At 44.4% G+C, this 11,485-nt stretch overlaps 1 protein-coding gene across 1 annotated transcript; it reads left to right on the forward strand.

The window, feature by feature from the left end:
• Window positions 1-778: 778 nt before the first annotated feature.
• LOC105902745 (izumo sperm-egg fusion protein 1) lies at window positions 779-11,485 on the forward strand. The gene is made up of 9 exons (XM_042708164.1): window positions 779-1,007; window positions 1,440-1,514; window positions 1,761-1,844; window positions 3,279-3,299; window positions 4,054-4,143; window positions 4,341-4,498; window positions 4,725-4,878; window positions 6,436-6,565; window positions 11,386-11,485. Exons 1-9 carry the CDS (start codon window positions 791-793, stop codon window positions 11,483-11,485), a joined length of 1,029 nt encoding a protein of 342 aa, XP_042564098.1. The 5' UTR covers window positions 779-790.

The following is an 11,485-nucleotide window of genomic DNA, read 5'->3' on the forward strand; positions in this document are numbered from 1 at the left end:
AGAGGGAGAGAGAGAGACATTGGAGTTACAATAATGTTTTATAATTTTGTTGCAGAAATACAGGTATTTTGCTCTAGTCAAATTCAAGACTTTTCAAAGTGATGCATGTCTCATATATTAAAGCCAGTAGTGACTATGTAAGGGATAATGTATAGAACGCCGGTCATTATCGGGAAAATAAGCCCTGACAGGGCGAACCGCACCCCGACGCGAAGCGGAGGGGTGTTGCTTCGCCCTGAAGGGGCTTATTTTGTGTTACAGTGTGTCTTTTTATAATATCATTTTAATTACAATTTATTTGTTACCATTCGTGGTGTTAAAAAGCAGAGAAATAGTTCGCCACAGACGTTGAACTTCAAAGACGTTGAACATTCTTTAGAACACAGCTGCTCAACTGTCAGCTGAAACTCAAGATCAGATCAGCTGACGTCGCTAAGCAACGGAATACACAGAGGTTGATAAATTACCGGACTACTTGCGGAGTGCTACGAAAGACGTGAATCCGAGGCAAAAAGGCCACTTCCCTTGACAGCGGTCAATTATGCATAGCAACGGTCAAATATGGAAAAATAGTTGACCACAGAACGTTGGGAAGCCCCATTCAAGTGAATGGAGCATTCTACAGCATTAAGAAGAGCCGTGTAATAAAAGGCATATATTACACATCTTTAATCATGTTGTTACTGTAGTAGAACTGTTGCTTTATGACATCACCATAGATTACATTCTGTGTCTTAGTAAAGAGTCACCAGTTGTGTTTTGCCTGAGAACTCTGAACTCTGACAGCAGCATGTTCAAGCCCAGTCTCCTCATCGTGTTGCTGCTGTGTGCATTCCCTTCAGCCCGCCCCTGCCTGCAGTGTGACCGCGTGGTGGTCTACATCCATGAGGATTTTTTAGTGAGTCGAGGAGACCTCACCGTCAAAGACCAAAAGGCTTTGCAAAGCATCATTAACCATGGTTACGTCACTTTTCGAGAAGCCAGCTGGCCATACCATGGAGTCATCGGTGTGTACTGTATGTAGCCCACTATGTGCTGTTGTAGACAATCTGGCAATGCTTCACTTGAACTTTGTGTCATAGGGCTAACTTAACCATGATGTAAATGGCGTAGTGGTATCATTTCACCATAATCAGTAATAGTTCTGACTCTACGACTCTGACAGCACAGTAGCATGTGACATATTCTATCATAGTAATCAGTGATATTATGTGACACTGTCAAATCATTGGACATTAACTGTCATGATGAGGAATGACAGGATGTGACATCTGCCATGACGTGTGCATGACACCGTTAAGTCAGTCTTATGAAGCAGGGTGAAATGGTGCTGAAAACCAGCTACTCAGCTAACCAGCTAATCAGTTGCTTCAGCATCAAACTGAATTTATTTTATAAATCAGTGTTCAGTTTCCTGTGACCCGTGATCTCCATTTCAGACCCCACCACTCTGTACCGAGCCCGCACTGAGTACCACAGTGAGTTTGACCGATATTGGCAGGACCAACGAGGAGGTGAGGAACAGTGGTTGGTCAAGGTGGTTTGTAATGTTACAGTGGCCTAATATAATAACAGATCCATGTAGGAGGTTTTGACATATTTGCACGTGTAGTTGTAAAAATGCTGTAGTCATATATGCTGGGCATGCTGAGATGATCAGTGTCCTAAGGGCAGGTATGACTCCAGCCTATTTGTGATTTGAACATGTTTTCAGATGTGTGGCTATAGCATACGTGATCATTTCCTGTTTTCCCATGCAGACAACATCCACCTAGAGATGGTTATGATGTTGGAGAAAGGGAAGATGATGCTTCAGAAACATCTGGAGAAGTTTGTCAAGGAGGGTAAGAGTAGGATAGGAGGAAGGGAGATATAAAGACGCCATCCCATCATGATAAAAATGAAACCTGGCCCTTCTCCAAAACTAACACCCACAAACAATGGGCCTCACTCTCGAACGCAGTTAAGAAGAATTTAAGAAGGAATTTCTTCTGAATTGGATTTAGGAAAACATTTGGCATTCATGAAAGTTTTTCTCATCTGGGATTTGTTCTGAACTTCAGAAGACTTTCCGAATTCGAAATAGCAGTCGTAACTCGGCCAGAGTTTTCTCAAATGCGATTCCTTAAAAAACTTTTTTGATGAATCGCATTTAAGAAAACTCTCCGTGTTAGAAGTGTTAATGAATTTGTGAATTTGTAGTGCTTAACTTGCACTTACAGCAGTTACATACCTGCACTTCGTTTTTATTTTCTATTTCGTTTTTCTATTTCTTATGTAAAGTAGTATTTATTGTTACACTAGGTCTCTATTGCTCGTAGCTTGACTAGGACCCTTGTAGCCTACGTCGCTTTGGACAAAAGCGTCTGCTAAATGACTAAATATAAATGTGAATGTACACGAACACTGCAAATGTAAGTGAATAAATAAATAAGCACTAAACTCAATCACGTTGATATAGCTATAGTGGAATAGAATGGACACATCTACATCCTGCAACGGTCCACCTCTGCACCGTTGAAGTTAGATCTGCGTTTACTCAAAAGGTGCTCGCTTTCCGCTTTGACATGAGTCGTTTACGAATTGCTTTCGTGTAGATTTGGTCGATTCCGACTGCACACGTCACTATGGTTGCGTGCCCTTATAAGGAGCTGGCGGGGCGTGTATGTATGCAAATTCAGGAGCACAAGAACAAGCTTTCAATTTAAGAAAACTCTTCCGGTGGAGCACAGTTCAGAACACTTCTGCTGCGTAGGAACAAATTTTCAAGCGTTCATGAATTTGTCGGATGTCTTTTTCTTACGTTGTTTTTCCGAAGCCCGTAAGAAACATTTCAGAAGAAACTTCAGAAAATGTTCGAGAATGAGGCCCAATGTTTTTACTGTTAGAAATGATTTTGAATTGCAGTTCATTGACTAGCAGAATATTACAAAGTCTCTAAACTCTTTAGGGTAATAAACATCAAAGCCAGTATTTTACTGAAGATCTCATAGCTCCAGCCCCTCATAATTCCTTCCTGTATAGTTGAGTCATACGCTTCAGTGCCCCGTGTTCAGTGTTCATCATGGTAGAAACTGCTGTATACTGCAGCCTCCCTTAGTGAACATATGAATTATGGAGGACTGGTATAAAGTATGCATTCTTCATTATGTTATGCTGAGCTATAATGAGAAGCGAACCGGTAGCAACAGGATGAGAGCACCTAGCTGACTACTTCTCGCTCTGTCTCTCTCTCTCTCTCTCTCTCTCTCTCTCTCTCTCTCTGCTTATCCCATCAGGTCTTTGTCCGAATAAATGTGGTAAGACCAGCTCTAATCCCCCCACCTACACACACACTCACACACAGAGACATGCAAACACACACACATGTACACATGTACACACACACACACACACATACACACACACACACACACACACACACACACACACACACACACACACACACACACACACACACACACACACAGGCATATTCACATTGCCTTTGGTGTGTCTCTGACCCATCACACAACTGTACTATATCTCTTTGTAATGATTTAAGACATCAAAAAGCCAGACACTGAATTTATTTATACTCTGAACTATTGAGCTTAATGCAGTTCTTTGAAAAAAAGAGACGTGGTACTCCTGTCACAGTGACCATTCATTTATTCAGTGCTTTTCATTGTCTCATGGTTGTCATTCTTTCTGAGTAGTGAAGTTAGCATCTGGCCCTCTTGCATTGCAGTGGGTAGGTCAGTATGTGTGCATGTGCAAGTACATGAGTTTAGGAGCTCGCCGGCTTCAGTGAGTGCATGTGTAGGTCTGTGTGTGTTCTCAGGGGCTTTGGATTATGTATGTGTGTGTGTGTGTGTGTGGGTGTGTGTGTGTGTGTGTGTGTGTGTGTGTGTGTGTGTGTGTGTGTGTGTGTGTGTGTGTGTGTGTGTGTGTGTGTGTGTGTGTGTGTGTGTGTGTCTGTGTGTGTGTGTGTGTGTGTGTGTGTGTGTGTGTGTGTGTGTGTGTGTGTGTGTTTGTGTGTGTGGGCGTGTGTGCGCGTGTGTGTTCATACAGGTTTGTTGTATCAGACTGTTATGAACTGCAACACGTGTAAATATGAGCAACGTACGTGCTTGCCTGCCACACCTCCTCAAGACTGTGAAGGTCAGACACTTATTAACACACACACACATGATACAGACATACCACCCCCCCAATCCCCTCCCTGCACTTTCTCTGTGTGTGTGTTTATGTGTGTGTGTGCACTCTCTCTCTCACACACACACACACACACACAACCACACTGACAAAGTGTCCTACCAAGTCATGGAAAGTAGAGCCCTGCATGTGTGTGTGTTCAGGCCATCGTGTGGAGGCAGAGGAGGGGGATCAGGTGGTTCTTGACTGCTTCCTGCCCTGGCACAGTCTGCTCTCTGGGCACACAGAGTACCACTACTCCTGGAGACCCGGCGTACAAAACGTGAGTCCAGACTATTCAGCTCAGCTCAGCTCAGCTTCCTTAAAACAAAAAACTAAAAACCACCACCAACAACAACAACAACAACAACAACAATAAAGGAATATAATGGAAACAGATTACTATGTTAGTGGAGAAATTCATGTTAGGTTAATGCAAGATTGATGCCCATTGTGATCCATTCTCTTTCGTCAAAAATATATTTTTTCCCCCTTTCATATTGAAATTGAATACATCTCAAATGAAACAATTTCCTGTTGTCTCATAGGTGACGTCTGAAGATGAGTTTCAGGGCCTGGTGGTGACGTCCGACTCGAACATAGTCCTGAATCAGCTGGAGGTGGGCGAGCAGGGTGTGTACCTCTGCCTCCTACAGGACAAAAACGGTACTGTCTTCTCCCGGACTCATTTCACGCTCACAGGTAAGACACAGCCCGACTCCCTCACAGAAGGTTATTATTCAAACATAAAATAGCTTGGATAGAGCTAAACTCAAAAGAGCTGGTAGTGGTATATACCCACTCAGGGAAGAGTCTCTAGTCATTCTAGTACAGCAGGGGATGTCAGTCCTACTCCTAGGACCCACCGGTGTTGAAAATTGTCTACCCATCCCTGCACAGAAATCAGTGTAAATTAAAAAAGCTCTTGGTTAGTTGAATCAGGTTGTTCAGCTAATCAAGAGTGCCACTTCTTGGTTCAGTCAAAGAAAAACTGGGGTGGCCCAGGAGCTGGATTGAGAGCTCCTGTAGTACCCCATGCTATGAGTCACGCAAGCTGTGACATGGTGATAAATATGTGCCTCTCCCTGATGTCTCTATTCCTGTGTTTCCTCATTACAAAAATAAGCTGCTCCTCTGTCTCTGCCTTCCCTGTCTGGCAGTCGGCACATAGCCTTTCCTCTGTTGGCGGCCATGCAGTTTTGGGTCTAGCTGTTTCCACTGAGTCTGTAGTCTACTTCAAAGCCGTGGCAAAGAACATTCTCGTTTTTGGTTTCGAATCAAACAAGTGTGTTTATTTCATTTTGCTATTTCAGATCTTCAGTGTTAAATATCCAATTACATTTTGAATTTCCCCCTTTTGTTTTTTGTTTCTGAGCATGTAAGTCTGTCTCTCTCTCTCTCTCTCTCTCGCTCTCTCTCTGTGTGTGTGTGTGTGTGTGTGTGTGTGTGTGTGTGTGTGTGTGTGTGTGTGTGTGTGTGTGTGTGAGTGAGAGAGAGAGAGAGAGAGAGTGCACACACACACATAAACACACACACAGAGAAAGTGCGGGGAGGGGATTGGGGGGATTGATATTGTGTATTAGTGTGCAGACTTTATCAGCTCACGCAATGTGCCTTTTTAATGCTCCTTGTGTTTATTTGTTTTCAATGGAAATGTATTTTTGGGACCAAATGTTAGGAGCATCCAGACCGTTAGCCCTCATACTTGGGCGCTGGTTTGGTGCAGGTGCTGGTCTAATTCTGCCATATAATGCATCGCTTGGTGTTACTGTTGGAACTGCTTTTGTAGGATTCTGCACCTCTCTCACCCTCACAGGCTCATTTGCATCTATTCATTCTCCGTCTGACTCACTTTCTCACAACACAATTTCTCTCCTTCTCAGCCTTTTTGTCTCTCTCTCTCTCTCTCTCTCTCTCTCACACTCCCTCTCTCTCTCTCTCTCTCTCTCTCTCTCTCACACACACTCCCTCCCACTCTTCTCCATTCCTGTCTCTCTAACTCTATTTCTTTCTTCTTTCCTCTCCTTCTGTCTCCATCTCTCTCTCACATAGCCTCTCTACCTAACTCTCACTTTCTCTCCATTTCCCTTCTTCTCCCATCCCCATCTCTCCCCTCTCTCCTTTTCTCTCCTTCCCTTTCCCCATTTCTCTCCCTCTCTCTCACCGCCCCTTCATTTATCTCACTCTCTCTCACTCTCTCTCTCTTACTCTCTCTCTCCCTCTCAGTGTCCGCTCTGCCCTTGTCCACCCCTCGTCCAGTCCTGACTCCGCCCTCTGTGCCGAGGCCGACTGATGGTGCGAAGCTGCATCCAGACACCCTCATCATCACCCTGGGCCTCCTCTCCGCCCTCAGTCTGGCTGCCAGTCTCACACTGCTCGTCACCCTCGGGTGAGAAACTGCCAGTCTCACACTGCTCGTCACCCTCGGGTGAGAAACTGCCAGCCTCACACTGCTCGTCACCCTCGGGTGAGAAACTGCCAGTCTCACACTGCTCATCACCCTCGGGTGAGAAACTGCCAGTCTCACACTGCTCATCACCCTCGGGTGATTATTATCTTTATTATTGTTATTATTGCTTTTATTATTATTGTGTTGCTTTTATTATTATTGTGTTTGTTTAATTTTTTATTAACTTTTACTGTAATCTGATATTTAATGTTACACATTGCTGCACTACACATAATTATTAATTTCTCCTTTATTATTACTGGACAAAAGCGTCTGCCAAATACCCAAACTATATCACACATAAAGGCAGACTCCTGTAAAGAAAAAACAGACAGACAGACAGACAGACAGACCGACAGACAGACAGACAGACAGACAGACAGACAGAGAAAGACATAAAGACATAAAAGAGTATGCTGTTCTCTGGCGAAATTCCCTGATGAGTCACCGAGGCCCGAACGTGTTCAAGTTAGCTCGTTCGGAGTAAGAGACTTGTGGAAGACGGCTTAGCGAAAGAACATGTTTATTCAGACACTAGCCACGGTTACCTCGGCACAGCACGGGCGCATGCCACGAGGCAGTGTCTTCTTTAAGTCATTACGAGGAAAGTCTTCGATCCACATTACAGAAATGTACAATTCTTATAATGTAGAATTAACATATTAACAATGACATAGGTGTATAGGGGAGGGGGTGGGTGTGTCTGGAGGTCTAATAGCTCTAGCTTCAAGACACACAAAAGCCAGGAACCACGTCTGATGGCTCTGGCCTGGTGCTATGCAAACTAAGAATGGGGGCTTAGTTGATATGTGGTCTGGTCTGTGAGGTTTTGGTCTGATATCTGAAATTCACCTTAATCTGAATTATTTACTGCATACTGACACACAGACAAATGGTTAGGATGGGTGATTGTTATGAAAGTTCCAGACACACAGAGACATGCATACTCATGTAGCAATGTTCATGAAAGTTGCATATGCACAAATACACACGTGGCATTGCATGTACTTAAAGAGAGAGATAGAGAGAGAGAAAGGGAGAGATAGAGACAGAGAGACAGAGAAACAGAGAGACAGAGGAGTAGGCAGCTGCATGTTCTCATATATAAGCATGTCTAAGTTGGCCTGAGATTCACAAATAATGGAAGAGACTGAAGAGGAGAAATCCACGATATCCACAATGCATGGCCGTCAAGTGTAATATGCATGTGCCTGGAGGGAGTGAGAGATAGATGGATAGAGAGAGAGAGAGAGAGAGAGAGCAAGAGAGAGAGAGAGAGAGAGAGAGAGAGAGAGAGAGAGAGCAAGAGAGAGAGAGAGAGAGATTGATAGAGAGAGAGGGGGTGGGGGGGCAAAAACAGATGGCATCGAAAGAGGCAGAGGTAATTGAATGCCTGTCACAGTCACAAGCGACCGTATGGTCAAAGCAATCAGGCAAGTGGTGGGGTGGAGGGTGTGTGGGTGGAGGTGGTTTGATGGAGACAGCACAAACTGGGGGACTGTACTGTGCTTGCGAATGACTGAGCAGCCAACGGTACAGGGGAAAGGCAGCCACTTCCCAGAAGAGCTCTTAGCTTTTTCCATCCAGTCCGACTTCCATGCTGCCAGCTCCCCTCTTGCCTCTGCACACTGAACAATGTAATGCTATAAAACAGTGAACACATATCTTGAGGCCCAGGGCTTAGGCATACTAGAGAAACCAAACAAATGAACAAGATAATAAGATATGATTAGAGGGATTTGGTGTGGAAATTCACAGTGAGTAAACGCATTGGGGAACTTGCTAGCTCTTCTTTTCAAGTTGTTTGTTAATTCACGCGTATCAAGACAATCAATCCAGAGACACTCAGGAAAGACTGGCATGAATCTGGAAACATCATTAAGAAAATACGCTCTATTCCAGATAATTTGGCATCAGATGGAAACTTCAACTGGGCACATTAGTTACGGCCCAAAAAGTGTGTGTGGGAGGACAAATAGCCTAGCATTCATGGCAGACAACAAACTCCAGGAAGAGTGTTTTATCTTGGACAGAACTCTCTGGGGTCTAAGGGCATTTTCTCGCTTTTTAAAGGCACTCGCATAATACCCATGTGTTTAATATAAAACTGTTCAGAACAGTCTCAGATGCCCCATTTCACCTACATCACTGTGTAAAGAGATAATTTGGCCCTATAGCTCAAAAATTCTCATCCGGTTTTAGAAAATCTTCAAATCTTGGTTAAGCAGGCTGCAGCCATGCTGGCATTCCTGTTCATCAACACCCCACCAGCCTACGGGGCCCTAAGGCAACACAGTGACCTGAGCCATGGCCACTAATATACTATCACATAGAAGAGTTCATGGCTAAACATGAAGACAACTGTCAGAGTTAGTTGTGTTTCTCACCAGAATCAGAAACCTTCAGACTCTTTTTGCCTGCTTGACAGAACAGTATTTCAACCCTGAGACAATGCACAGACACGCCCAGCTCCTGTTCAGGCCTGTGTCTGTGGCTCAACAAGAACATCCTGCGAAAGCAAACGAAACTGTGTCTGTTTGGGCGTCGCAGACATCAAAACAAAATCTTTAATTCTGAAAGGCTGCAGATGTTTGTTACATTTTGTCACGTTCATGCCACTCATCCTGACTGCCGTCGCCAGACTCTTTACATTTTTTGTCAAGCAACACTTGTCACCTGAACAAGAAATGAGCCCTTGGAAATCTAATCCATAAACTTCCCCAGATCAGGGACACACCCGTTGTAAAGTTTCCTTCAGACTCAGACACTGCACTTACCGCAGGAGTCCTGACGGGGGTGGTGAAGGTTCCCATCACTGGCCACACAAATCGGGAATATGGACAAACTCTGGTAAATGCTGGCTCCAAAGTTCACAACATTTTGGCCTCATTTCTATTGAACGAAAGGGCATAGAGCCACGTTGTCTACCTCTATACACAGCCAATGGGTCACACAAATGAGGGAAACGGACAGCTGGCCTGTCTTGTTTGTGGTCCAACTCGGTCCTGACGTCGTGGCTAACTGTAATTATACCTGTCGTCAGATGCACCGTTACATCTCTCCTCACAGTAGCCTTCGTCTCACTCCCAAAGTGGCGTGCAGAGAGAGAGAGAGCATCTAATGGCATCGTGTGTGAATGACGTCAGGCTCAGCACACACAAGCATTGCCTCCTGCCTGCTCTGCATGCTAATCAGACTGCTATGGCACTGGTCAGAAGAGATGGCTGTGCATTTAGAAGAAATGGCTGTGCATTAAGAACAGATGGCTGTGCATTACGAAGAGATGGCTGTGCATTACGAAGAGATGGCTGTGCATTATGAAGAGATGGCTGTGCATTACGAAGAGATGGCTGTGCATTAAGAACAGATGGCTGTGCATTAAGAAGACATGGCTGTGCATTAAGAACAGATGGCTGTGCATTACATAGAGATGGCTGTGCATTAAGAAGAGATGGCTGTGCATTAAGAAGAGATGGCTGTGCATTAAGGAGCGCCACGAGACTCAAAATGACCGCTTTGTTTTCTCCTTCCAGAATGAGTCTACTGGTCCCTTGGGTTTTTGTTTGCAAGTATGCCTACATGCAGACAGTAAACAAACAAACTCAGTAAACAAACATGTGGACGTGAGGACCTAGATCAACAGCTGGGGTCAGCTTTTCTGTTCTGTCTCATGCATGTTTTTCACATTCATTTGATCTGGCAGTATTCAGACCAGCCCAACCTGCTGGCAAGAGAGAGGCAACCTTCAGCTCCTGCAACTGTTTGGAGTCTTCCAAATCTATGCAGAGCCCACAGAGATTTTCCAGAAGACACATCAATAAATGATGCGCTGTAGACAAACTCCAAGCGAATGTCCCAGTAGTGTAGTTATGCTAAATGCCTCTACTAAATACTTAGTTTGTACTGAATGCTGCTTTGCACTTCACTTTGTGTTAAAGCCAATGCACTCACTCAGATTTAGGAGAGCTTCCTTGTGGGCTACTCTTGGGTCATTTTGTCCACTGGAATAAAATCTGTTTTTTTTTTCCAGGTTCACCCACTCATGGTTGTCCACGTCATCATCCCCCTACTCCCACCCACACCTTTAATACGTACAGTTTTAGCCACACTGAATGCCACAGAATTGATGAAGTAAATGTATCCATACGGGTCACTACTGTGGTGAACACAAATGGTCAGGAACAGAGCTGGGCGCAGTGAGCCCACCTCACTCTCTGATTCCTTAAGAGAGGTTCTCACGACAGATTGCTTACATTGCGCTTCATCTGTTAGCAGCTTTAAATAAAAGCATCTGGCAAATGATTAAATATAGAACATGATTCCTGATACAACTTTGGATTTGGTTTTCTCTCATTGCTTTGCTCCTGACTTAATCTGTGTTTGCTACAAAAACAATCCCTGCTTTTAAAGTCGCAAAATGAGAGTCATGTGTTTTCTTGGTTTTCGGCTTCCATTGTTGTGCGGTGGCCTTGCCTCACTTCACGTCTGCCAAGTAGAAGGTTTCTCATGCTTGGTCATTGTTCCATTTCTCTAACACTGCCTGTGGTTGTAATATCCATTAAAACCTGGTACGAACATGCCCCTTAAAAGCAGCTACACACTACTGCTGCACGATGAATGAGCCTGAAATTGGAGAGAGAGAGAGGGAATAACAGTGTCTGAACTTTCTTTTTTTTTTTTTTTGCAAAGAAGCCGTCAAATGAGTGGTGAGCGAGCAAGTACTTTAATCAGTGTCTGTTTGTTCTCCGTCTCCCCACCAGCACGATAGCGATGCGACAGAGTCTCCGGAAAGAGAAGCGGAGAGGTGGAGGGGAGCAGGAGGAGGAGAGGCTCGAGCTGATGACACCGGCAGAGAGATAG

Source organism: Clupea harengus, chromosome 7 (assembly GCF_900700415.2).
Source record: "Clupea harengus chromosome 7, Ch_v2.0.2, whole genome shotgun sequence".
NCBI lineage: Eukaryota > Metazoa > Chordata > Actinopteri > Clupeiformes > Clupeidae > Clupea > Clupea harengus.